The 27563-nt window shown below is 32.6% G+C and overlaps 2 protein-coding genes and 1 long non-coding RNA gene across 3 annotated transcripts; 1 reads left to right on the forward strand and 2 right to left on the reverse strand.

The window, feature by feature from the left end:
* Positions 1-827: 827 nt before the first annotated feature.
* LOC110725126 (uncharacterized protein At4g00950-like) lies at positions 828-6774 on the reverse strand. The gene is made up of 2 exons (XM_021904593.1): positions 5732-6774; positions 828-1307 (listed from the first exon to the last, which is right to left on the reverse strand). The coding sequence occupies exons 1-2, from the start codon at positions 6497-6499 to the stop codon at positions 1230-1232; spliced, it is 846 nt and encodes a 281-aa protein (XP_021760285.1). The 5' UTR covers positions 6500-6774; the 3' UTR covers positions 828-1229.
* Positions 6775-14061: 7287 nt separating this feature from the next.
* On the reverse strand, positions 14062-18578 carry LOC110725127 (auxin response factor 18-like). Its single transcript, XM_021904595.1, has 14 exons — positions 18111-18578; positions 17863-17978; positions 17586-17681; positions 17427-17483; positions 17156-17308; positions 16983-17067; positions 16563-16653; positions 16295-16459; positions 16073-16186; positions 15910-15982; positions 15672-15822; positions 15066-15583; positions 14651-14838; positions 14062-14558 (listed from the first exon to the last, which is right to left on the reverse strand). The coding sequence occupies exons 1-14, from the start codon at positions 18133-18135 to the stop codon at positions 14426-14428; spliced, it is 1965 nt and encodes a 654-aa protein (XP_021760287.1). The 5' UTR covers positions 18136-18578; the 3' UTR covers positions 14062-14425.
* Positions 18579-26070: 7492 nt separating this feature from the next.
* On the forward strand, positions 26071-27138 carry LOC110725128. The gene is made up of 2 exons (XR_002512131.1): positions 26071-26271; positions 26698-27138. It is a non-coding gene; the product is annotated as an uncharacterized LOC110725128 (long non-coding RNA).
* Positions 27139-27563: the final 425 nt, after the last annotated feature.

Genomic DNA, 27563 nt, shown 5'->3' on the forward strand with positions numbered 1-27563 from the left:
GATCTGAGAAGAAATTTATTCACTTATTAAGACTGTATTAATGCATAACCTGCCTGTTTCTCATCAAAGAGAAGATGAACATTCAAGTTCGTTATATCAGAGAATAACAATTTACTTACAGATAGATGAGTGAAAGCATCATCTATATAAGTTGTCTAATTATAGAAAGTTAGCGTCTGCATTAACTGCCTATTTTCAAAGGTACTGGTGAGATGATGTTTATGGTGGTTTGACTTGGTAGAATTAGAGGAAAGTTATGATTTTGGGAATGAATGCAGCTCAATTTGTCTAGTTTGGCGGTTGTTCGTCTTTGTTTTCTGGTTTGTGCTACAAAATTTGTAGGATAAGCAATTTGACAGGAACTTATACAGATTTGTTTTGATTCTTGTTTATCAGTGTCCTTGAATTGAGGAAATTGATACCAATGACATTCCTTATGATCTTACTTTCTGGTGATTTTTCAACCGAAGACCTCGTGTGGTTCGTGTGGTTTAAGTTGGCACTTAAAGAGAAACCTGCTGCTGTCATTTTCATGTTTATTGCAAGATTTATGAACTTAGATGCTAAGTAAACTCTTAGTAAGGTGCCATATTCCAAACGCCATACCTATTTGTTTTATTTAGGTTCATAAAGGAGCCGCATAGCCAGTGGTGGTGTTAATGCAACTAAATCCAAAGACCTTGCCAACTGAACTAGGTTAGCAATCTTCGCATACGGTCTGTGACCCAGGGATATCAATCAATAGTAAGATTTAGATCTGCTTTTCTGTTGATACTCCAAGAACTAACACAGTAACATCAAACTAGAAGAAAGAGAGAATTCAGAAATTTAGCTAAAATTTCAACTCCATGATATCTCCTTATTGAGGTAACCAGAACAGGATGTTCAAATTTCAAACTGATAGTGTTCTAATACAGTACTAATTTACAAGTACCAGTAAAATTTTATACAAGTTGAAACACAAATCAAGCATAACATACTCAGTAACTTCTAACTGTATGTTCTCCAATACTATCACAAACACTGCAGAAAAAGATTAAATTTTCGTGTTTACAGCCTTGAATATTCGACCATTCGAGTCATTTTCATCAAAGGGAGCGAAAAAGAGAGATCGCGAGAAAGCTTTAATAAGAGGAGGGGTATGGAACAGATGGTTTTGTCACAGGCATTTGGGTTGGTGGCAAACCGATAGAGACTTGTTACTGCCAAAAGATGGAGATGCGTTGTGTTTACCAGGCATCTTTCTTCCACTTCGTACTCCTCCTGGGGCTCGGTATTACTTGCTTGAAAGCCCCATATATAGCAGCCTGCTCCATTATAAGAGTTTCTCACTTTTCAGTACATTTATAAATTCACATTATATGCAGCTTTTTAATTAAAATACTACGAGTAGTATACTTTACTAACATATACTCAATTTACTACGTATATTTATCTATCGAGAGGAGGGCTTCTTAATGTAATCTTTCTTATCTGAAAATACTTTCTCCTATATTCACAGTAGATGTTTGAAGCACATTTCTATCACTTTCTAAATCAGTAAACTATGCTTTCTCGTAATTACTCTTGACTAAGAGTCCAACAAGAACTCTTAATGAAAATCTCCATGTTTTTATTTACTTAATACTCTTGGTTGAACCTTTTATTTTACCCTTTAATATGACAAGGGTTCGATCCTCATGACTCATGAGAATAGTTTAAGTAGTTCATAGTACTCTGTAACTTTTATTAGAGGGATTCTCTCTTTTGCTTATTTTTTTGTGTTAAAGTAACACAAAAGGAAAAACTCTAGAAGGGATATTTATATAATTGGTGTTCTTGATATGACATTTTTATAGATTTAACTGCAAGAAAATAGGGGTAGATCTTCAATAATGACAAAACAGAAACATCATTAAGACCTACTAATGAGTGATTATATTTATAGAGTATGATTAGAATTATGGCATAATAATAAATTTAGTAGTTGTAACCTAAAACAAATCAATAGGCTCTAAAATAATCTATTGAGTGTGACAGTGTGATGATGTTATTGTAGGACCATTAATACGGACCCTATGCTCCAATTTGGTGCTACATCACACAAATCGACGTATCCTTTTTTAGCTCCCTAGGAAAAGTCATACCAGGAGAGTAGGAGACTAACCAAGGCAATATTTGCAACCTTTATTGGATTAATATTAATCACAACAAATCAATGCTTGCACATGATATTAGCCAAGGACAAGATTGATTACCCTAAAATATATTTAGTAGGTGGCAAAGAATAATAATTTATGCACTTGTTTAATCGAGTTTTACAAATTACTCGTATATGAGATATAATTATGGGGATGATAACTGAATCTCAAAGATGAGCAAAAATATCCAATCTCTTAAATATATATTGATATTACTCGCATATACAAAGATGTAATGAGAGTTATCATACTATATAATAGAGATTAGACGATTTTACCTATCTTTTAGATAAAGTTGTCATGATGAGATTGTTGATTACGAGTACTACTAATGTAATTCTAGTTATCAGTAATCAATGCGCCAATTCCAATAAACAGAAAAGATAAAACTGCATTATGACCCCAGCACGTTTAAGGTATGATTTTCTTAAGAATTAGGACCATAAACCAACCTTGATAATGATTGGAGTGGACAAAAATAACAAAAATAAGCATATATCCTTACAGTATCTAATGGTGTGGACTGTTTACGATGGCAAGTTTGTTGATTGTCATTTTGTTGGTTGTTTAGATTTCCAAATTGGAAATAAAAAAGAGGGGTTGTTAGCAATGACCTCTAAATGAAGCACTGTTATGTGTCTTTATCAAGTGATTATGGACTCCTGAAAGTTTATTTTTACCACTCATTTCTCTCTCTCACTTACTGTGGAAATTAACCTCTACCACCCTCCCACCCACCCACTCAATAAGAGAGGTAGTAGTAATCAATGACTTATCTTTCATTAAGGAACATGATATTAATTTACACTTCCTAGGCTCCACATAAATAAAAATCAGTATATCTTGGTTTTGGATATAATGAAATGTAACAAGAGAATGCCCTTGTACAATGTTTATACTGATCTCTTGTACCTGATTGAAATTATGTTACTAATATTATGGATAGATCTTTTCTGTATGTACTCGTATCCAACACTTATACAAAATTGACCGACTCTATAGAGAAGGATTATGGGCACTCGTACTATAATTTCTACTTATCTCCGTGGTTGAATCATTTGATCTGATCTAATTTTGGATGTTCAACCTAATCCTAAATTGTTCCCTGATTTAGTTTGGAGGAACTCTTAGCATAATGCTAGATATTTTATTGCCCAATGTAGTAATGGAGTGAGTAAAATTAGTTTGTTGATATCTTCATACCTAAAGCAAGTATTACAGTGGTACTATGATCTAGTAATACTTGTCAAAAAATTAATAAAAATTCCTAGTTATATGCCCCAAAATAGTTGGAAATTATGTGTACTCTAAGCAAGTATAATTGATGTCCTGAACTTAAGACACAAAAGAAGGGTTGCTAACTCTTTTGAAGGCCAAAACATAAAGGTCGAGCTTAAATTCAAAATATATCAAACGCACTGCTTTTTCCAATTCAAATAACTTTGGTCCCAAAAATTACTTGTATGTATGTGTACATGCATATTTGGCCTATATATATTTCAATTTGATGGTCCAAACTTTGAAGGAGACAGACAGAATATACATTCTGAAACAAAGTTCCATATCAATACTTACAATCGAATATGCAACATTGTTTCCTACATCATCTTTATTTATTGTGAGAAGCATGAACTATAGTCATCCTTTGTGTGTACTGTGTAGTCGGTGTTGAGTTTAATTCAAACTCGTCACTTAAGGCTGTTTAATTCGAGAAAGTACGTTTACTCTACTCGTTGAAAAAAAGTAGTTAGACAACTAATAGGAAGTGAAACATTCTACAAAACACTCTTATTAATTGTAATTAGACTCAGGATTAAAACCGCTTTTGGAATTACGCCCCTATTAATGGCCAAACTGCTAGTTAAATAGTCAAACTCATTTCCTTTAAATTGTTGAGTGTTTGACTAATGAAACCCTCTAATTTAATGGGCACTTCCGTATCCGGTGATTCTGCAGTTCAGCTCTATCATTGAACTCTGAGCAGGTGCCACACATATGGTGGTTAGCAACTTAGGATCCTATAAACATCCAATCACCCTACTTTCCATCTTTTCTGACTTTTATTAATTTTTTGGAAGTTTATGAAATTTCAAAGTCAAGATATATGTTGGAATTTCTTTCCTCACAACACTTTAACTCTTACACTTTTCACAAACTTCATTTAGAATATTAGATTATCTTAAGTGATTTTTGTAATCCGTGGTTTATACACACGGGTGTACAGTGCTCATTGTACACCCGGATAAATAAAAAAAAAGGCGGAAAGAACATCCTGTGTTTCATAAAGAACATACATGTATTTGACAAAGAACATGTTTGTATTTGACAAAAACATGCATTACCAAAGAACATAAAGATATAATAAAAAGAACGAGATAAAAACTTGATAAAATTTTCTGAAAAATTACACATTATTAACGGAAAAAATTTAGAGGTGATAAAAAATCGAGTAGGGCCGGGCCATATCATAATTTCTTGTGCCCAAACCCGTAGAAAAGTAGCGGGTTTTCGGGCTTTTTTCGAACCCGGTTCGAGTTTTAACTAAAAATGTATTTTTAGGTTTGCCCAAACCCACCCTATTTCGGGCCGGATCGGGTCGGGATGCGAGTCATGCCAATGTTGATCACCTCTTAAAAAATCCTTACCAAAGATATCATTTCCCCAAAAAATAGTTTTCTATCTCTCCAAAAAAAATTCAACTTCCCATAATAATGTAGTTTTTTTTTTTACTCTAACATTATTTTCAATTAAAAATAATTTAAGATTTCAATATCAAATTTCAAAATACCATATGTTAAAAAAACATAATTTATATTGTAAAGTACATATAGTTAATACCTAAATAACACACTAATCAAACTCAAAGAATATACGATAATAAAAGTAATTTAAATATGACATATGATAATAAAAAATAGAATTTGGGAGTCACTACGACCTTAAAGAACATACACGCCAAATTCAAAGAACATACTTTGTATTATTAAACCCAAAAAAAATATATGTTTATCAACATATGTTAAATAACATAAGTTATAATATAAAGAACATATAATTTTATTCAAAGAACACACTGATCACACTCAAAAAATATATTAAAGGTATGTTCTTTGTCAAACATAGGTATGTTCTTTATCAAACACTATATGTTCTTTCCGCCTTTTTTTGTTTACCCGGGTGCACCATGAGCATGATGCACCCGGGTGTATTATCTAATTTTCATGATTTTTATTAAATTTGTCTCACTATATATTTTTAAACTATTAAATTTTTATAATTTAAAATTATTGAAGATTAAAAATTTTACACAGACAAACGTTGAAAATGGGAGTGCCTAACTAATACAGTAATATATTTTTATCCACTTTTCAGTTCTGAGACAGAGTATTCCTAGATTATACAGCATGACAAACACATTTCTGACAACTTTGGTAACTCCAATAAATCAAAACACACACACACACAAAAATCAAAATTCTCACCTTTATTTAGTCAAATTCATTACGAATTCAAACATAAACAATTAAAGATTAAAAAACATAAAAACTTACCCAAAAATGAGACTTGTTTTGTGACAAACCCAAGAAGTTGGTCTTCTTACTACTCATCTTTGTAACCTTAACAAATGTTCCACCACCTTTACCGTCACCGTCGCTGCTACCGTTACCGTCAATAGAAGTACTAGTTACACCATCATCATCAGAAACCAATGTTAGAAAGACGAAATTACCCTCATTAACAACTTCACTATTTTTACTATTACTCTTCAAATTATTATTATTATTATTATTATTATTATTATTATTATTATTATTATTATAATCTCCCTTTTTTTTCCAAGAACCAAACAATCCCTTATTCTCTCTCCTACTACTCCCACTTCGACTAAGAACAATAGTCCCAAGTAGCCCTCTTGCAGGGCTACTTCCTCGACTACCCCACAAACTAAGGGCACCATCAAAAGAGCCTTGTCTTTTTCTAAGAAACCTAAAAGATGAAGATTTTCCGACAGCAGAAGTGAAATTACTATAAGGACCTTCAAGGACAGTAGTAGGGGAGGGTGTTTTGGTAAATTTGGCTTCATTGAGTAACCTAGGAGGTAATTCTAAGGATTTAACGGTGTTAGTCACGGTTGATGGAAGAGCAAGGGCAAGACAAGGTAAGGGTTTTCCAGGATTTTCCTCCCATTTGAAGGGTACTGAAGCTGATGTATGTAAGGGTGATGTTAGGTTTCCTGAATAACGTTGTTGTTGGTTTTTTAGAGAGTATAAGGGTAGTTTTGGAATTGTTGTGTTTGTTTCTGCTTCTTCAAATTCCATGATTTTTTGAAGAGAGAGATTCAAAGTTGAGGAAGAAGAAGAGAAGTGAAGAAAAAAGTGGGGGATGAGTTTGTTTGTGTTAGTGTGTAATTTGGGTTGAAGAAAAATGTGAGTATGAATGAGTGTGACATTATATTTGATGTTTTTTTTTGTCTTCTTTGACGGGCTTTTAATTTATTGTCCTTTTTTTCTTTTGGGAAAGGAGGGAAAAATTAGGAAATCTATTACCTAATCCTAAAATAAAATGTTGCTGACGTCATTACTGTACACATGTCACTTTGATAATAATTTTTTCTCCGCGCTAAATGCAAGGATGATGTCAGGTTTTTTTTTTTTTTTTTTTATGTGTGGAGCTACCATATTTAACAATTTTGAAATTTGAATATTAGAAGTTTCTACGTTACAACTACAACCTATCAATTTATCCAAAAAAATAAAACAATTGTAAATAGCACACTAATAAATGGACTCCTACATTGAAATATGTATTAGGCGACATTAAACAAGTATAATATCATAATTTTGATGAAAATCTAAAATTTTAAAATGACAAATATTTTTGTACAAGGTGCATTTATTTTATCCTTTTTGTAAAAAGAAAAATGTACAAATTATAAAAATAGATTTTGTATAAACCGTGCATCGCACGGGTTCTAACCTAGTTGTATAACTATTTTAAAGATTTGTATAAAAAAATAAAAGATAATATTTGAAAAGTGTTAATTGTATAAGTTATGATTATTGAGGTTGTATTTTTTTCAAAACGATTCTGCTTTTGTAGAAAGAAATTGTCTTTGGGAATACATCATGCATAATTTTCACACTAGGGTGTTTTAGAAAAAAAAATGTCAAATTTAATATGTATTTGGTACTCACTCCCTTTTTTAATAAGTGCTTCATTTTTCCTACGCTTATATGCCGATGCAAATTTTTTACCAATAATATTTTTAATTATCAATAAATAAAAAATTTAATCATTGAAAATTAGTAATATATTCTTTAAGACGATTTTAACAAGTATTCACAATGCTATATTTTTTCTTACTCTGTAAACATTAGTCATAGTAGATAAAGTAAATAGTGCAAAAAATGCTAATGGATCACTTGTTAAAAAACGGAGGGAGTGTAAAAAAAACTTTTTTTTTAATTTTGGTGATGTACCCAGACCAAGAGATGCCAAGTAGGGCAGACGACATGCGCTAAACGATGCTGCCCAAGTCAACGCATGCTGTGAAGCATCAATCAGTCACATAAAGGCCCATGGTAGCTTTAAGTATAGAGGGAGACATGTTCATAGCCGGCTCATATGATAGTTTAAAAGCAAAATAGATGGTTCTAGCCACCTAAATAGCTTTCAGGGGTCTTGTTCAATCCATAAGAAGCACCACAACCTACTTTCTTTTCGACCTAAAAAAAAGTCGAAAATCATCCAAATTTGAAGGTTATAATCCATGGATTTTTTATGCATGTATTTCATTCTTGGATTGTTTATACGAGTATTAAACTATATTGGTGTTTGTTCACACACAATATTACCCCTATGTTGATTTTGGTTATTTACAATTGATAATAATGAAGCCTTTTTTGATGGAAAAGATGAAGCTAAAACCAACTCATGATCTTTTGAGCATGAACATTGGATTATTTGTCAAATATTACTGCCAACTAGTTCTTTAACCACAATATGTATTGCTGGTTTAAGTCGTCTAAATAGAGGAATAAGTAACACTAAAAAGTAACAAGTTAATTACAAAGTTAAATCTACTAAACAAGTACTCTAGATCACCAAGAACATGATGAAATGCCAAAATCCAAATGAGTGACTTTTGGTAAATGACTGAAATTCAAAAACATCATAAGCGTTTAATCAATTCAAAATTGATCATATTTAACTTTGTTATAAATTTAATCAGAAAATCAGTGGTACATATGAGCTAGAGAGGGGTGTTGATAAGATTGATACACCTTTATTGTCGGTAAAGTATTGTATAAATAGTCAAAATCAAAGCTACTTTATTAATATTACATGATATGAAAAATAAAAAAATAAATATAAAAAAAAAAAAAAGTGGAAAAATTTAGTGAGAGCTTAAATGTTGTTTGACGCGTAATTAAAAAGTGAAAATGAGAGCTAACAAAGATTTGGACCAATTTGGTACCCAACTTATTCATGCATTTCATTTTTTCCACCTTTACTGAAGAAGAAAGCATCGCACTTTTTTTTTTGTTAGAGGTGGTAGCTAAAGCAGTGTATGATTGACCTTCATAACTATTAATCATCTTGTACTTTCTTGTGTAGGTGCAAAACAGGATAAACTAAACATTTAATCGAAAAAGTCAATTGCCTAAGAAGTTGGGTTTTTCCTATCACATCGATTTATCAATATGTTATCATGACGTACTCATTTGATAGGCAATAATAGATAACGATAATAATGGCGAAGTTTTATTTGGTCACTTTTATACTTCTTATAAAATAGTTATCCCGATTCAAATACATAAGAAACATACGTTGTAGCCCTGATGCATAGTTTGTCCCATGTTTCATATAAGTATCTATTACGTATTTACAAAAATATTTCACTTCTGACCTTGCAAAATACTAGTATTAGTCAATATTCTATCCTCCACAATACATGTAACGTTAAACTATATAGGTCTATGATAGTGGTGTATAAAAGTACAAGAACTGTGCATGAAAAACGATAAGGTCCCAAGTCACGACGCTAAAATGACAGACACTATATTTTTTTATTTTTTTTTTACATGCAAGTAATGACGTGCATTTTGTAGACTCGCCCTCAAGGTGGAGGATGACTTTAATTTAATTGGCTAATGTGATTACTGATTAGGACAAAGGAAACACTTAAACAATTAAATATCGAGTATATTCAAGATCGAGGGATTATAAAAACGTACATTTATAAAATATGAAAGATGTAACAAATTACATGAAAATACACGCGGTTTATAACTTATGAGATTAATTTCGACTCATATGATAAATTCTATTTGCGTGATTAAACATATTGTCATTTTCCCATATACCATCTAATTTTAGATAAGTTTATTATCGTGATACACAAAACAATAATAATACACAAACTCAAATTTGTTTCATTTACTAATTTTTTTTATTTTTTTTTTCGTTAATGGTGGTATTTCATTTTCAATAAATATATGTAACAATTTTGATTGTATGTATTTGGAATAATGTCAAATACTATTTAAGTTGGGGGTAACAAGAATCCTTAATTAGTTGATTGGTAGGGTCTTGCATGAACTACGCCATACGTAGGAGGAGAGCTAGTAAATAATAATACATTTTATAAAACCATAAACTATATATATATATGAATAATATGATTGGTGGATGATGAATTAAATCTGCATGAACCTTATTGATTTGGGTAGGTCAGTTTCCTGACTCTTCCATCCACTTTAGAGTCTTCATTTAATTGAAAAGATTAGTCAATGAATTTATTGACTCACTTTAGTTCTTTACAAAAACGAAAAGAATAAAGATAACCTCCATAATTTGATTTAATTCCTTACTTTTTTCATTAATTAAAACAAAGGTATATGGACACAAATGATCTGAATTAATTAGGAGGAGAAAAAAGAGAATATATTCAGTAGAGTACAATATGATTAAATTAAATGGAAGTTTTGTTCAAGCCCAAGTACATAACTCCAAAAGATTGGGCTACTTTCAAGCCCTCAGTCCACACACTTTACTCCCCTGGCCTGGAACCATTAAAAACATATTAATAGGATATAGCTTACTGAAATAATGAGAGTCCTAATTTTCGACAATTATATAGTCAAATTTATACTCGTTTTTTTTATCCGTTTTTTTTAAAAAAAAAAAAAAATATCTTATGTGTGTATAATTAAAGATAACTTATACATAAATATAAATTTAAGGGTTCATTCAATGATTTTGCTACTAAACTTTAGGATAGTGTTTAAAATGCACTTGTGCTTTATATGACTCTTCTCCGATGTGAACACGTGGGACGACACCCATATTTTTATCATAAAGGTAAGGATCTTTACCTTTATTACTCCATGTGAAGCAAAGGAGAAGGGATGAACCTTTTGGATTTTGTATGTTTTGCACTTTGCATTAGTGATTTTAGTGCTATGCGTTTATAACGTGTGCAGGAATGAATGAAACTACTCAAAAGGCCCAAAGCATCTTTAAGGTAAAGGTATAACCATTGGGTCAACGGGTCATCAGAATATATGGGTATGGATGGCCCGAGAAGGGTCTGATTTCTTACCATTTTTTTTTGAAAAATCCATAGATACATACTGTATCTGTTTCTGAAAGTTCGTCTTAATTTCAATTTAAGCCATTACTTTCTTTTGCTATTTTACCCCTATTCTGCATACTTTATACATCTTTTTATAATCTTTCAATTACTATATTTCTTCTTTTCCTATAACTCATCAGACGACTCATATTCTCCCTCTCTTTCTTTATTTTTTTTAAAAAAGAACATATCATAAAGTATATAGCATGTAATGTAAAGTAGTACGTATTAGTCTACACAGAAATGCAGCTTTCTCTCCTTTGTAATATCTTGTCCTTCTCTTAGATTATTTTTTTTCTAATGACGGTCCAAAATCTATGTATCCTTATGTGGGCCTTAAGGCCCATTTAAGGACCACCGTAAATCTGTGCTGAAATCATTTTAAATTTCCTAATTTCTTCTTTTTTTCACTTTTTAAGGATCTAATAATGCTATTCTAGAGTGTGATTCCACATAATAGAGACAATTTGGACAAATAAAATACGTATGACTTCATTATTTAATTAATTAATTGTATAGAATAGTTTGTTGGGTAGCATATAATCATGATCTGCAATTTATAGATATAATTAGCACCCATTAGTGAATTTTCAATGTTTTTTAAGAGTAAGATAATGATTGAACATTTATAAAGTTTTGTTTGAGGCTTGTGAATGTATTTTCCAACCAACTACTACCATCGTATAAGCAGTCATATAGATACATAATTAAACCACTCATTAGAGGCGGCTACGGCTAACTTATCGCCATTTTGTATAGTGTCAAATTAGTATCAATATTTTCCCGTAAAAAAAAAAAAAAAGAAAAAAAAAGTTAGTGTCAATATTTGCAAACAACATAACGATATAGATTTTATTTTGTTCCTAGCCCACCACAACTCACCAGCTTAACTAATAACAGAAGGTAATTGGACCTTTACAATTTAATAAACAGCTCAATTCAAAATATTTTCAAAAGGTTTTAATGGACCAGTCAAATTCTCAACACTAACATCAGTGCATGCCCAAGAAAATAAATTGTTCCAAATTATATATTGGGTTGATATTTGGTAGTAGACGAAATAGCCTATATTCCGTAGAACTTCATGCCAGAAGCCCTGCTTTTCTAGGGAAAGTTAGCTGAAAACCCAATTTATTTGTATTATAATTAATTAAATTACTTTCCAATATTTACTTGAAAAGAAGTGCAATTCCTTATGGATTTTCACCTTTTCTTTTACCGACCAAATGCCTTTATTTTTTTGACATGGTTAAAGTTCAAACTAAAATAAAAATATATAATTCTTCGTACAATACTATTTACGTAAATTTGAAATAAACTATTATCCCAACTTAAAAGTATAATTGTCCTTGACTTCTAAGAAAATCTCTCTAGTTTAGGAGATAAATTCCACGAGTATCTTCCGTCCTATTTACTACGTACATGCTATCATTGCTATAAGATACCTTCCCGTTCCCCCTCCACATTTTCCTTTTTACCCAAAAAAAACACACATAAATAGCACACCTTATACAATTGTACCTTCTCATCATCTTTCTTCTAACCATTGAGATTAATGGATAAGAAATTACTCTATAGCTTAGCCGTAGAATTTTTTTTTGACTAATTCAAGATGTAATATCTAAATGATGACTAATATTGACTAGTAGGTTGAGGTGGAGGGAGATTTGACCATGAATGGGTTGCGATTTGCTGGCTTTGAAAATGAAGAAACAATGTTGAGCTCCATGCCAAAGTGTTTCCTATTGGTCTTTATTGCAAGTGCCAAGTAACTGTTGCTCCATCTTTTTCATTACCTCATTTGCTTACGCCTACACTACTTTACCGTGTTTTTCTATAACAAACTTACAATACCCTCAAAACGGACTCTTTCACATTCATCCACTTCCCTTTTTCCTAACTTCTACTGTAGTTAATTTTTAGCCATTTTGACTTTTAAAATGCAAATTAGTCCAACAAACCAACCCGTTGAAATATTATGATACAACATAAAATATTACGTTCTCTTGTTTATTTACATATAATAATATTGTGTGTTTTAATGTAATTACCCTATAATCAATCACATACTTCCTATGTTCAAACTTTAACGATCAATAACTTTAATTTTCCATAAGTAAAAATTATAAAAGTGATATATTATGATAGTACTTATTGAGACGAATTCAAAAAGACCCACATGAATATGTTTTTCTATACATAATATTTACAAAAGACGGTCAAAAGAGAGGTAGTGAATAGTGTAAAAATCAAAACGGGTCAAGTAAAAAAGAACGGAGGAAGTATAATTTTATACGGAAGTAAATAAAATGAGACAAAAGTATATTGAGATTTACTTTCAAAGAGATAAAAGATATGATAATTATAATTTTTAAATTTAAAATGTGTGTATGATTATAACCTTATCCGTACAAATCCCATCAATTCAAAGGCACATCCATGTCATGCAACTTCCTATGTTTGAATTCATTCATACCCAAATGTCTAAATTTTTTTGTCGCATGTAATACAAATATCCAATCAACCATACATTTGTGTCTTTATTTATTCTCCCAAAATATATGTCAAATTCCTAACAAACTGTGATGGTTTCATTACCATTGCGTATGCGTGTTCAAATGCAATTTGACCTTGAAACTTTACCAAGACAATCATCAGAAATTTTTATACCAATGTGACGATGTTAGAAGTACTCTTATCAAAAATTTTAATCTCGGATTTTTTTCTACTCCTGTTTGATTACAAAAGGCTAATATATACGATAAAGATAATCACAAAATGTCCTATCGACATGGAGATAAATTTATCGTCCCTATATCTAGGCACCACCCCATATCATCTAGTCATCTACATAAATGCTTAGTCAAAATTGACAACTCGAAAACAATTGAATGCATTATTCATGGGAAGTTCCATCTTTTCCAACCCTCTCTCAGAAATGACCAGAAAATTAGTAGATTTCGTATCTTGGATGTCTCTCTCACTTTGATTTCCCAGCTTTTCTAAGCAACACTACACATACCCTTTTTTACTAGTCAGTTGAAAAGAAAAAGTACTTGCCTCAATTTTATTCAGCAAAATAAAATCTCCACTATTAGTGGCTATTATTAGAATTCCATTTCTAGTTGACACTAAAATTCTCGCACACCAAACATTGCATATACTCCTAACACATAAAAAACAATCAGCATGCAAAACATCATTCGTAAACAGTCATTCCATAAATACATCTTCAACTAATCATGATCCACAAAGACGAAAATATTGTCTTTCAGACTGATGGGATATTGATTTTTGTCATGTTTCGGTCATTCGTGATTAAAGTTGAGATATTATTACAGGGAAATTAAACGATAAACATGTTTAAATTAAAGTTTTCCACTCGCCAAATCATCAAAAGCACATTCAGGGCATCAGGCATCCCACATTTATATTACAAGCTGAAAATCCAAACGGCACACCAACCATGTCATCAGGCAAGTTATACACAATTAGCACCAACTAAGCTAAAACTTAACAGGGGTTCCAGCACATTTTAAGTCCTACCCTCTTCAAAATGAAGACATAATTTACCTATCCCCATCAGTCGCGAGCTTCAGATTTCAGGCTATTCCTCCGTCCCCAGACTTAGAACAGTGCCTTCATCTACTGATGGTGAGGACAGCCTGCTTTTGCTACTCAATTTCTTCACTTCCTCGCTTGAGTAAATGAAAATCTTTCTCACCATCTTGCAAAATTCCCTGCATAAGAGTCAATAAAATTAACTTAAAATTGTGGTTTTCAATGGTAAGGAATTTTCAGATTATGAGGACATTTGTGGTAGTTCACTTACAGCCACGGATCATCGCCTACAAGCATCATGTCACCTTCATCATCAGTGAAAACAACAGCCCACTTATTTCTGGTTTTAAGTTCACCCTTTATATCAAACATCTTCTCGAGCTCACATATAAGTTCATCATATCCCTCTAGTATTGTCAAATCCACTGCCCTACCAACAGCAACGCCATGCATTTGTACCTTCCGGTTATACCAAATAATTACCACAATAAATCAGTAGAATTTTCGCATTTTGACAAAGAATAACCCTATTCATATAAGAGCTAAAGGGGTGAGGACATCTTGCATTATGCTAAATGCTGCAAGACATTAAAAGGAACTCCTAATTGAAATAACAAGTCACAGTGATACAGTAAGTGCGAAGTTCTACATACAAGACAATATAAGTCAAATGAGATGCATTTCACCTTAGTTCGACTCCTTGTAGAAGATTGAGAAAATGTCTTAGTCAGTGACTCGTCCTGAGATACATCAGAATTAACTTGATTCTGTTCTTTTAATGGTTCCACATCAGTGTTTAGAACCTCATCAACCTTTTCAGCCCCTGTCTCTGTAAATTTAGCCTCATTCGACAATTTTTCAGGACAAACAGTCACCTTTTCCAGGGTAGGAGCTACGTGAGAGTTGTTTCTCAGCTCAATTCCAAACAATCTGCAACTTCCAGGTGATTTTCCACCACTGTTCACTTGCTCAGAGTGATCAGGTCTAAGTCTAGACGGAGCAAGATAAGGATAGGCAGAGGGTGTTGAGCATGAATGAACTGACGGGGCTTTGCTATCATCTTTTTTGTCGACAAAGAATCTCGGTGAATTTCTTGCATGATTAGGAGACCAAGCATTATCTTGCTGATTTCTGGGACTACTGAAATCATTGGTATGGACCGATACATACCAAAAGTTTGACACGGGAGACCCGCCAGCAGTTTCTACAATTTTATTCAGTTGAAATCATTAAAATAAAATCACATAATCATGCACAATATGATCAGATTGAACAGAAAAGTTAGTCCTCACCGGATATGGACAGATCACTAGGTCGAGACCTCTTGGTCTTTGATACTGGTGGTGGAGATGGATTGGCAGGAATAGAAGCAACAAAGGGTTCTATTTCCCAGGGGGAAACCTTATCTGGCCTGTGAAATGCAGCAGCTTCATCCCATTGAACCTGAAGAAACAAATGGAGAAGCAAGCATCAACAAAAAGAAGATTTAGTAGGCCAATCCATAGCCATGTCTATCAGTTTATATTCAACCTTCAGTGACCGCCATTTAGAGCCCGACCACTGAGGAGAAACATCTTCAACCCAAACAATGGTGCCAGTAAACCTAATCAAAGAGTGATCATGAAATTTGATGAATATCAAGCAAAATCAACAAGGCCCAACAATAAATGACTGACCACAGAGCAGAGTATACCTTCTTTCGGGTGTGTCATCTCCCTCAAACTTCATGTTAAAGCGCATGCCAATGGAGAATTTATGGTTTACAGCTTCAAGGTACTTGTTGACACCAACAATGAACTGGCTTGACCTAAGTAAAAAAGATGCAAACACAAAATAATTCATATGGCCATATGATAAGAATCAAATTTTAACAATTCAACACAATCAAGCACTTTGCTGAAGATAAGGATCCAACCTTGGCTTGTAGTAAACAGTGAACATAGTACAAGTGTTAACAGCATGGCGAGCAGTGGCCAGAACCCCAAGATGCATACTCTGGCTTGATATAACGGATGGAGGCATAGGGCTTTGTTGACGGACAAGCCGCCTAACACCAACTCGCAGGTCGCCATTATCACCTCTACATGATATATGGTAAGTGATGAGCTTTTAGCTGTCACAAACAAATGCACCTTAGTTACCCAAGTAATTTACAACCAGAAAAAGGCCCACCCCCTTGATACCTTAAGAAAACAAATGCATCTCCAGCAGCTAGACGCTTAGAAGTGACAAAAGTACTCCACCCAGTCGTCAGCAAGTGTCTACGGGGTTGACCTGAGCAATTAAGCAGGAACAACAATAAATCAGTACATAGATTCTCGAAGAATTAAGTTGTACACCTATTTTAAATCCTCAAGTACCTATGTCGAATTCTCATTTCTCAACAATCCAACATGGGTACCGACACTTCATCTAATAGAAGGAAAAATTCTGATAAAACAGCAATCTAATATGGCAAAATTTTGATAAAATAGCAGTCTAATATAGTAATATGTGGACACATCCTTGTCTGCCATGAGTTTGAGTCCAAGTAGCAACATACAGAGTCAATCACAAATACACGAAAAAAAAAATTAATAAGCAAAAGTATCCCTAGTTATTACCTCTAAATATTTGTTTAAAGTGCCACTCATATCCATGAAGATCCGTCGCAACAAGCTCCTGAGTAGGTGTCGGCTGGCTCATATCCTTAACACATCAATATAAGAGCAAAATCAGCCACAACCCATATCAAATCAGCCCAAAACAATCTCCTATGTCAAAATGTTGTAATTACCAAGGGAGGCAAGCATTCATTGGCATGCTTGCGAAGGACCGAGAATCCTCCATGAGTGCTAGTATCCGAAGCAGTTAATATCTTAACAAACGACTGGACTTTCGGCCTTGGCGGCTCATTCACAGTTGAATCAGAACTTTTAAACTCATCTTCCTACAACAATACAAATACAAACAACCCATAATCCACAAAATTTATATAACCATCATCATGAACTAAACAATACTCACTATACAAGTGCTTAAATTATTAATGATCAAACAGTCTATACCTCTTTTTCTGGAATTAAAGCAATCTGGGCATAAACTTCATCTGTTTCAGGCTCAGCCTAGTAAAAGAAATCAACCAAAAACAATCAATAATCTTTCTGTCTCATACCAGCAAACAATAATAATGTCCAAAAAAAGCTAAAAATTAAAGGCAAAAATACCTTTAGTTCAATGTTCACAACTTGACAAAGTATCTTAGAAGGCAAATTAAAACGTGGAATTTGTTGATTTAATTCCTGGTTTGTTGTTGCTTCCAACTACATACAACCAACACACAAAGCCCACCTCCAAAAATCACTCATTTTTCATAATTCAACACCAAAAACCAAATAGCTCAAAAAAAAAAAAAATGCAAATTATTAAAATGAAAAATATAAATAAAAAGATAAGAATAAGAAAGGTAAAAATAAAATAATGGAGGATGAAAAAAAAAAGTACTTGTTCCATGTGACCCTGTGGAAAGTAGAACACTCTCTCTCCTGGCTGTGGAACATCCACCAGCGGCCCTGCACATGCCCTCCATAGCTCTCTATACAGTGCTTCATTTCCCACACCTATTTTTAATTTCATCCATTTTTTTATAATCACAAATTTAAATTACTACAAAAATAAATAAACCCAGAAAAATTAAACCCATAAAATTAGTAAAACCAGCAGAATTATGGGTTTTCGTTGCAGACAATCACCTGGAACTGCTTGACGTCGCGCCATTGAAGAGGCAACTGAAAGCTTTCAATCAAAAACTGAAATTCTTCCCAGAAAATTGGATGAAAGTGAAATGGGAATTTATAAAAAAGATGAAATTTAAATTAAATGGGGTTTTTGAGTAATTAATCTGGAGTAATTAATCAGAGTAAATTGGATTAAAGAGCACCCCTAATTCAATGGAGGTGCGTTGCTGAAACTGTTACGCGCGCTCTTGTTTAATCCCCATCTTCATCATCCTTTTAATCTTCCTTGTATTTCTTACTTTCTCTCTCCTCTTTTTTTCTCTCCCTATTTTAAGAAACCTCGTTAAATAAAACCAGTTTCCAAAGCTTCTTTAGTTATTTCTTCCTCCTAAAAGCCAGTGTTTGTGTTGTTTCTCTTTTCTCAGCTATAAACTACCAAGGGTTTTTTTTTTTTTTTTTACCAAATCGCAAAAACCACTTTCACCTTGTCCTTTTATTCTACTCACTTCACTCGTAATTGGTTAGATTAAAGGATACTTCGTATTTAACTATGGTTAAGAAAAAGTGACAACGGGAAAAAAGACGGATATTATTTTAACATTAACATTAACATTATCCCAATTAACTTGTACTAAACATATTGGATCGCGTTATATGGAGTGTATCAGATTGGATGGCGTTTTTGTTATATGGTTAAAAAGGTGATATGATTATAGATAGCAAACAAATATCAACATTAATGTTACTCTAACTAGTTAAATTGAGGAATACTTTTTCTTCATAAAAAAAATAAAAATAAATTGAGGAATACTTGACTATGGTTAAGGTTGATAGTGTGAGAGTTTGAGAAAAGGCTTAACCCCAATTATCATGTCTATACAAGTAAACTAAATGTATGAAATAAATATAAGGATAAGTAAAGGAATATATGCATGGTTTAAGGCATAACTTTGTGACAAATTGTAGAAATTCATCAACATTAATATTTTACTTTGATTATCCCGCTCTAATCTAAAATTGTACTCCCTGACCATAATAGACAATAGATATACAAAGTACAATGACAATAGTATTTTTTAATACGAGTATAAAATACGCTTAGGGTGACACCGGTAACAAACAGTAAACATATGTATCAACATCGACCATTGAAGATAATACGAAAATATTTTAACATGAATGTTACCCAAATTGTATGATAACAAGAGCTAAGTAAAATAAACACACGAAATCAAACGTATACTATTTTGATCTACAAAATATATGGTTTAGGAAGGGTGATAGTGTGACATAATACAAAATTTCACCAACATTAACATTACCTTAATTATCATGTCCTAAACTAGTAATTGAAATACAAAGTACTATATGAGTTGAAATTAGACATGGACAGATTTATTCCATTACTCATACTCCCTGCGTCCTATTGTACTTGACACAATTTTTATTTTTGTCCGTCCTACAATACTTGACACATTACTAAATATGGAATGGGTAACTAATAAAAAAAATGATTTTCTCTCTCCTCACCTACCCCACTCTCACCCCACTTGTTGTTTTCTTGCAATATAAAAATACAAAAGAGAATCTTTTATACAATAAACAAATGTTTTAAATGGACCCACTTATAGTTGTTTTAAATAGATCTACTTATAATTTTTTTTAAAATACGTGTCCACCCCAATATCCTAAGTATTATAGAACAGAAGGAGTATCTAATTTCACATTAAAAATAAAAAATAAAAAAAAATAAAAAAAAATAAAAAACTCGGAGTAGTATTTTATATTTTTACCAATATCAAAAAAGTGGATCGTTCATTTTAAAATTGAAATGGACCGATTGAGTCCACTTTAATAATATAAAACCGTTAAAAATAAAAATTTAAAAAAGGGGACCACATAGTACGGGGGGAAGTGTGGAAGGCGAAGAGTTTGTTTGTGGCGCGCGTGGAAATGGCGGATTTGGGCATTCATGGAATTAAATTGAGATACTCTTTCGAAGGTGTACACAGTGTAATTGTATACTCCCACAACACTAGCTTAGGTTTTGTTTAGTTCACCTTATGTTTTATTATTTCAACTTATCTGATCTGATTTAATCTGATCTGATTTAATCTTATTGTCTGATTTGACCAAACTTTAACCTAAAGTGTACGATAATCTGTAAGGAAAAAATATATCAAGTGGCATCTTATTAGATTCGTAATAATGTGTATTTTATTAATATGTAATTTTCATAATTTTTTCATTACGGAATTAAAGTTATCAGCGATAAAAAATTGCACATAAAACGATGATCTAATCTGATCTGAACTTATTTTTTTTGAAATAAGTAAAAATAAGTTGAACTAAACAAGGCTTTAGTGTTAACAAACTAATGCTACCCATTTTAGCACATGCAACCCATTCTTGCAGTCTTTACTCTACGACTACTAAACAAAAGTCACATTATTTGATTTGCTGATTTGCATCAGGAATAAAATTAAACTCGATTAATAGATTCACAAAAATTTACGTAATCTTCACCTTGAAAATATACTCAAAATTAAAAAGGTAAGATATAGAAATTAGATTAGGAACGTCTTTTTGGCTTTTTGCAAGAATGAATGTTAATCTATCATGAGGTTTTTTAAAAATTAAAAAAAAAATTAAAAATAAATAAATAAATAAAAAGAAGAAGGAAATTTGCTATCTATAAAAGGGTGAATATCCTTAAAAATATACTCATGAGCAAAAATGATCTCGTTATTGTCAGTACAGTACTTTGTATAATAAGGGGTCGTTTGTTTGGGGTATTTAACAAAGGGAATGGGAATCGACGGGAATCATTCCCTTTGTTGTTGTTTGTTAGGCCACTTTTCCATTTCCCCTTTCCCCCTTCATTCCCCCCAAATCCCTCCAAGCTCATTCCCCACCCCCCTAAGGTATTTCCATTCCATTCCTTGGCCACCACCACACCACCATACCACCACCCTCCTACCTACCCACATCACCAGAAAACTGCACCATCGCACCCTCGCCTACCCTTCGCCGTACCTCCCCCACCCCTCGCCAGCCATCCCTCAACTCCCTCGAAAAAATTCCCTAATCCCGGCCATCCCCACGTCGCACCAGTCACCGCCCTCCCTAACCCTTCGCCGCCCCTTGAAACTACCTTCCCTCCCCGGAAAACCTTCCCCACACCCACGCATAGCCCTTGAAAACGCCACCCCCTCTCCTCGAAAATACCACCCCGACCCTAGAAACCCTTCTAAGTCGACCACCGTGTAGTTGGAGGGGTTAGGTCTGAGCGTCGAGGGATTAGGGATGAGCGGCGAGGGGTAGGGATGGGGTTTAGGGTCTCGTCCAGCCACCACAACCTTCGAAAATGCAGTGAGGGTGTGTGGTGGTGGTGAATCTAGTGATTCCCATTGTTTTTTTACAACCAAACAACATACTACATTTAAGGGATTTTCATTCCATTCCATTTCATTCCCTTTGTTCATTCCATTCCGTTTACCCCGTGCAAACCAAACGGCCCCTAAGTTTTATGGCACCTGTACTTCATCTTAAAATTTAAATAGGTAGGAAAATGTTCTGCTCATAAGAAGTTAATTAAAAGGAGAAGTTTGAGAATCCCTAAATATAAATTACATTGATTTATGCATGTTGTTGCTATAAGTTTCTAAAGGCCTGTTCTGTTCAGTTTAATTTCAGTTCAGTTCAACTTCAATCGGTTCAGTTCCTAATTTCCTTCTCTCGTAAACAATTCATTTCAGCTCTATTCAATCTAGTTTAGTTCAGTTCTGTCTCAATCAGTTCAGTTAAGTTGTTTTCAGTAAATCAGAACAAGCCCTAAATGTATACAATCTAATGATACATATTTATTGCTTATATACAACACTTAATCGGCTTTTAGGGCAAACTGGTCAAATCATATCTAAATCATATTAATTTAGGTGTAAGTACAAGGGGAAATCAGTAAAAAACTGAACCAATCAAACACAAAATATAATAAAGTTTAATTAAGATGAAAAAACACAATCTTAGTGTCTTTTTTCTCTTCCTCCACAACCCAACCCCCAATTGAATTTTATTTATTAATAATATTTTAACATACCCAAATTGAATTTAAACCATAAGAAAAATAACAATTAACTTAGGGGATACCGAGATGATAATGATTTTTATTGATCTAATTGAATTCCACGTCTATTTAGCTTAGGGGGATTTTTTTTTCAAGTCTGAATTACAAGTGTTAATCAATGGAATTAATGATTACACTCTTCTAATGCGGCCGTTTTTTTTAGCGTTGCACTTTATTTTGGCAAAATGATACCATACATTTTTAAAATATATTTTCTTTTGCCTCTATCTATATTATATATTAAAAAGCGTCTCGAATCAAGTCCACATGGCACGTGGTACTCTCCAAAGCGCTTCGAATTAAGTCTAAATGCCACGTGGCACTCTCCCGACTTTCTTTATTGGCTACTATTCCATATATATTATTACACATCAATTAAAAAAATTAGAAACATGATTTATAAAAGGTTTGAACTCTTGATCTCAAGGTTAGCTGGTAGGAAGTTAACCATTGAACTACGAAGTATGTCTTAATATATATTTCCTCCGTTTTTTAATAGTTGCAACAATTTGACTTTTACACTATTCATGTGCTTCACTTTAACTAGCTTTGAAGATTTATAGCTATGCAAAAATATAGTCATGTGGGATATTGTTATATTCGTCTCGATTTATACTATTTTTAATGTCGAATGTTTATAATATTTACATATTGGTAATTAAAGATATTAACAATTGAAATCATGCATCGATAAGTGTGAAAAGAGAAGTGTTGCAACTAAAAAAAAAACAGAGGAAGTATGTGTCTTTAATAGCCAAATTATTATTGTAATACATGTCTTAATATGTATCTTAAATACCATTCACAATAACTGTAATAACATGTAATAACTCGGGGCATTGCCCGGGCTAAAAAACTAGTTATTCTATTATTTATCGCCTCTCTCATTCCAGCCTTCTATAAACTATATCCTCCACTATATGTTTATTATAATTTTTAATACCCCAAATATCTCCATTTATATCTTACTCCTTATGATTCTACAGTATTAAAGTCAACTAATTCACATAAACTCATGTGTCGCTTAGCTTAAAGTGTATTTCCTCTGTCCCCAGATTTTTGCAATACCTTATTATTACAAAAATTAGATCAAACTAAAAAACTTTGATCATAAAATACCGTTAAATGTATAAGAGATAATATATTCAAGTGAAATTTTATTGAATTTCCCTCATTATATATTTTATTATTATCTAGATTTTATAATTATACACATATGACGATTGTGATCAAACCGTTTTAAATGTGTTTTTAAGATAGCGAAAAGTCAAATAGATCAAAATATCATGGACGATGAAGTTAAAAACATGGAGTGTCAATAATTAGCGAAGAAGAGGCGTTAGTATGGAGTTGACGGCGTTAGTGAAGTATGGGCGTATAAGAGAGGGATAGCGTAGCAGGCGTAATAAAATAGTGGTAACTGAAGTAACGTAGTGAGTGTGTAAGGCGTCTCAATCACTTGTCTGCTTTATGGCAGGCAGTCCTATTGGTTTGAGTTTACCCTGCACATATACGGACTCACTTTTTTTACTCTCTCTCCTAATTTTTATTTTTTGCATTTTATTTGTTACAAATAAATTTTTTTATTTTTATTTTATTTTCTTCCATGTAAAATTGACTTAATTCAAGATTAATGAAGAGTTGACACTGATTCACTGGGTCCCACGTCTGCCATCTTTTTTTAGGTCAGACAATCCTGCCAAATTTCTTTACATTATGTATTTATCTCACTACTATCTGAATTCAGATATATTTTCATGAATTACTTCACTACTTGTTGTGATTTGTGAAGTAGTATGATTGATTTCTCCACTATAGATTAATGTTGAAGCAATGAAATCAATACAATAGTGATCATCATAAAAATGCTCATCAACATGGTTGTGAGACTTTGAGACTTGGTTGCATGAGATTTCTCACAATTATCATATCAACTTGTAAATTTTTAGTAGCTAGTGTAAATTATCATATAACACCAGAAAGATTGTTTAAAATTTAATTGTAATGATTTTAAGCATTATATGGTAATTAGTGGATTGCTAATAGGGTAACTGTTTATGTATCCATGGGCCTTTTAAATAAGGACCCTAAAAGTGTCTTAGGCAATATGATCTTATGCAAGACATGCTAAACTATTATTGAAATGTAATTTCATTTTTTGAATGTTATACGAGTAGTATATGTTAGGAATTGATTTTCCTTGTATTGTATTAACGTTAAGTGAGATTTATATACAACCTAATTAGCTACGTTAGGGCCTAAACTAACATTAGCCCCCAAAAGCCTAATAGCTAAATACATAAAGGCTCAACACCCCCCCCCCTTCAAGTTGGAGCGGGTATGTAGATCACAAATGGCCAACTTGTCAAGTAAATACAAAAATTGTCGCTTTCCTAGAGCCTTTGTGAAGATATCAACAAGTTGTTCATCAGTTGTGACATGCGAGGTATGAATAGTGCCATCTTGAATAGCATCACAAACATAATAACAATCCACCTCAATGTGTTTGGTACGCTCATGAAACACGGGATTTTGAGCAATGCGTAAAGCCGATTGACTATCACAGAAAAGTTTCATCACACAGGGATGATCTACCCCTAGACTCTTGAGCAAAGCCTTAAGCCACTTCAACTTCGAAGTAATTGCAACCATGGAACAATATTCTGCCTCAGCGGAAGACTTAGAGATGGTCACAAACACTTTGCCTCTTCAAAGTACAAAATAGTCGCTGCAATTTTCGGGTCCATAGACCGGAGAATCCATGAAACAAGCATTGAATTCAACGTCACGCAATCAAGGAGTTTCTTCTTCTCTATCGATTTTGTGATGGTTCCATCCACAAATACGAACTTTCGACGAGATCGTAGAGACAAAATGATTGCCCTAGATCAGGCTAAATAATTTTCACCCTTCAAGACTACGTGAGTAATCAAGTTTCCGGGTTGATCTCTTGCGCCTAGGTGAAATGGAGAAGATGGATCAATTTTCCCTTCAACACCCATTATTGATTCGTCAAATAAAAAAATGAAAAAAATAAAAATATAATAGTTTTTAGGGTTTAGAGCTCTGATACCATGTTAGGGAATTGATTTTCCTTGTATTGTATTAACGTTAAGTGAGGTTTATATACAACCTAATTAGCTACATTAGGGCCTAAACTAACATGAGTCCAAAAATCCTAATAGCTAAATACATAAAGGCTCAACAATATATAATTAGGATTTGTTTAGTCCATTGAAAAAGGTTAATGTGTTTGATAGATATTATATTTAGATAATATTTGTCATAGTTGTCGGATATATATGTATATATTTTGTATTTTATCAAACTAGATCGCCTAACATAATTAGGTCTAATCTTATAATACTATATATATCGATCAATGGTATACACTCCAATTTGAGGAGTTTTCCCAAAATCTAACATGGTATCACAGCTTTAGGTTTTCGATACTAGGAATTTCTTTTATTTTTTTTTCCAGCTTTCACGCTCAGTGTTCTTATTTGACTTTACTTTAACTTTAATTATGAATGTACATTAATATACTATATAAGAAAATGTTATTTCAATTATGGTTTGAAGAAAGTAGTCTAAACAACAAAATGATGACGAGAAGATGACACCTAAATACCTAATATATTAAAATCAAATGATAACAAAAAAAAAATTCATAGATTAAATGACACCATAGTTAAAGCTCAGTCTCTTATTTGCAAAACTAAATAGGATCGATGGGACCGAGAGGTATCAAAGTACTCTTTCCGTGTTGTTTTTTGTTTTTCCTATTTTAATTTTAAATATATATATATATATATATATATATATATATATGACTTGGATCATGTGAAAACCAACCTTAAGCTGAAAACTAAAAACATAACATATTAACAGTAGATTGTGATCTACCATTAACCCATCAAATCTTACGGTCGAGATTTTTTCTCCATTTTTCATGCAAAATGTAATTTTAAATTTGATTTTCTCTTCCCCGCAACGACAACTCTCCTTTCTCCAGCTTAAGCATACTCAACTTAAAATTTTTAAACCCAGGTATTCTCTCTCCTCAGCTTCTAATTTTAAATTCCAAACCTTCTTGATTCATTTAAATGCAATCTATCTTCTTTAATTATAATAATTCGTTAAATTTGTGTTGAACTCTGATCTTGCCTGTATATAAGCCTAAAATTCATCGAATCCTTGCTTATTATTTTCGTAATTGATTTTCATTTGTTTTTCTTGATGTTCAATTGATAAATTTGGTGCTCAATTGGTTGATTTGATAAAAAACCAACAAGCAGTATTGTTGGATACGGAGCGTTGTTGTTATTGTCAAATTGTGAATTTTGTGGTCGACCAATTTTCCATCGTATACAAAATAAAGCTAATTTAGTATTAGATTAAAATGTTAAAAGTGTTATGCTAGGATTTATGGAAGGATGAAATTGAGTTGGGTTGGAGTTACATATTGTTTTGTAGTTGTTGGGGAAGAAATAAAGCTGGGCACTGATCAATTGAAGAAGCAAAGGTGTACAACGAAATGTGTAGCTTAGTGCACTGAAGGTGTTCGATGGAATGCCTGAACTAGTTGTGCTATCAGAAGGAGAGCTTAATTTGGCAGACAATGAAGGAGTTTGAAGGTGCTTGATGAGTTCTAATGTAATGATCTAGTTATAAATTTGGTGTCTATGTTATAAAAAATGATATCTATGTTCTTTAAAAATGTATCTGTATTTAAAAGGTTTCTATATTATAAGATCACTATGTATTTAAAAAGGTATCTATGTTATTTAAAAGTTTTCTATATTATAAGGTCATTATATATTTAAAAAGGTATCTATGAAATTTCTGGGTTGTATTTCAACCGTCAGATTATCTCACTAATCATCAACGGCTGAGATTTGTTGTTTTTAGTTTTCACCATAAGCCCTGTTTTCAACGGAACCCTCCCGTATATATATATATATATGAAGATTCTATATCTGATTATGAGATTTTAAATAAGTGCTTTCTATCTCGTGGAATATATTACCATGCATTAATCATATCATATACGGAGTATTTATTTATGTTATCTTCAGTGAATTTCGTTGCTCGTCTTCTAAGATGAATGACACAAAAATAAGTCAAGGTTTCAAGCATTAATAAAATATACTCACTACTCCACTGAAAAGCATATATAGTACAAGAATCATATGTCTTTTGAGCATTAATGCATCATTCATATACATACGTTGTACGGACTATATAGAAGTATACGGAGTATAATACATTCCTCCGATTCGCTGCCATTTTTCACCAACATATGCAATGTTCGACATGTACCGGCCTTTTGGCCTTTTTCT

The sequence above is a fragment of the Chenopodium quinoa genome, unplaced genomic scaffold (genome assembly GCF_001683475.1).
Source record: "Chenopodium quinoa cultivar QQ74 unplaced genomic scaffold, ASM168347v1, whole genome shotgun sequence".
Classification (NCBI taxonomy): Eukaryota; Viridiplantae; Streptophyta; class Magnoliopsida; order Caryophyllales; family Amaranthaceae; genus Chenopodium; species Chenopodium quinoa.

Bases quoted from the DNA above. Each gene is read 5' to 3' on its own strand.
- LOC110725126 (XM_021904593.1), bottom strand. From the start codon at position 6,499: ATGGAATTTGAAGAAGCAGAAACAAACACAACAATTCCAAAACTACCC. The intron at 1,308-5,731 runs GTAAGTTTTTAT...ATAATGGAGCAG, and splicing joins AAAACAAGTCTCATTTTTGG to GCTGCTATATATGGGGCTTT.
- LOC110725127 (XM_021904595.1), bottom strand. From the start codon at position 18,135: ATGGCGCGACGTCAAGCAGTTCCAG. The intron at 17,309-17,426 runs GTATAGACTGTT...GTATTGTTGTAG, and splicing joins CTTTAATTCCAGAAAAAGAG to GAAGATGAGTTTAAAAGTTC. The intron at 16,654-16,982 runs GTAATAACTAGG...TTAATTGCTCAG, and splicing joins CTTTAAACAAATATTTAGAG to GTCAACCCCGTAGACACTTG.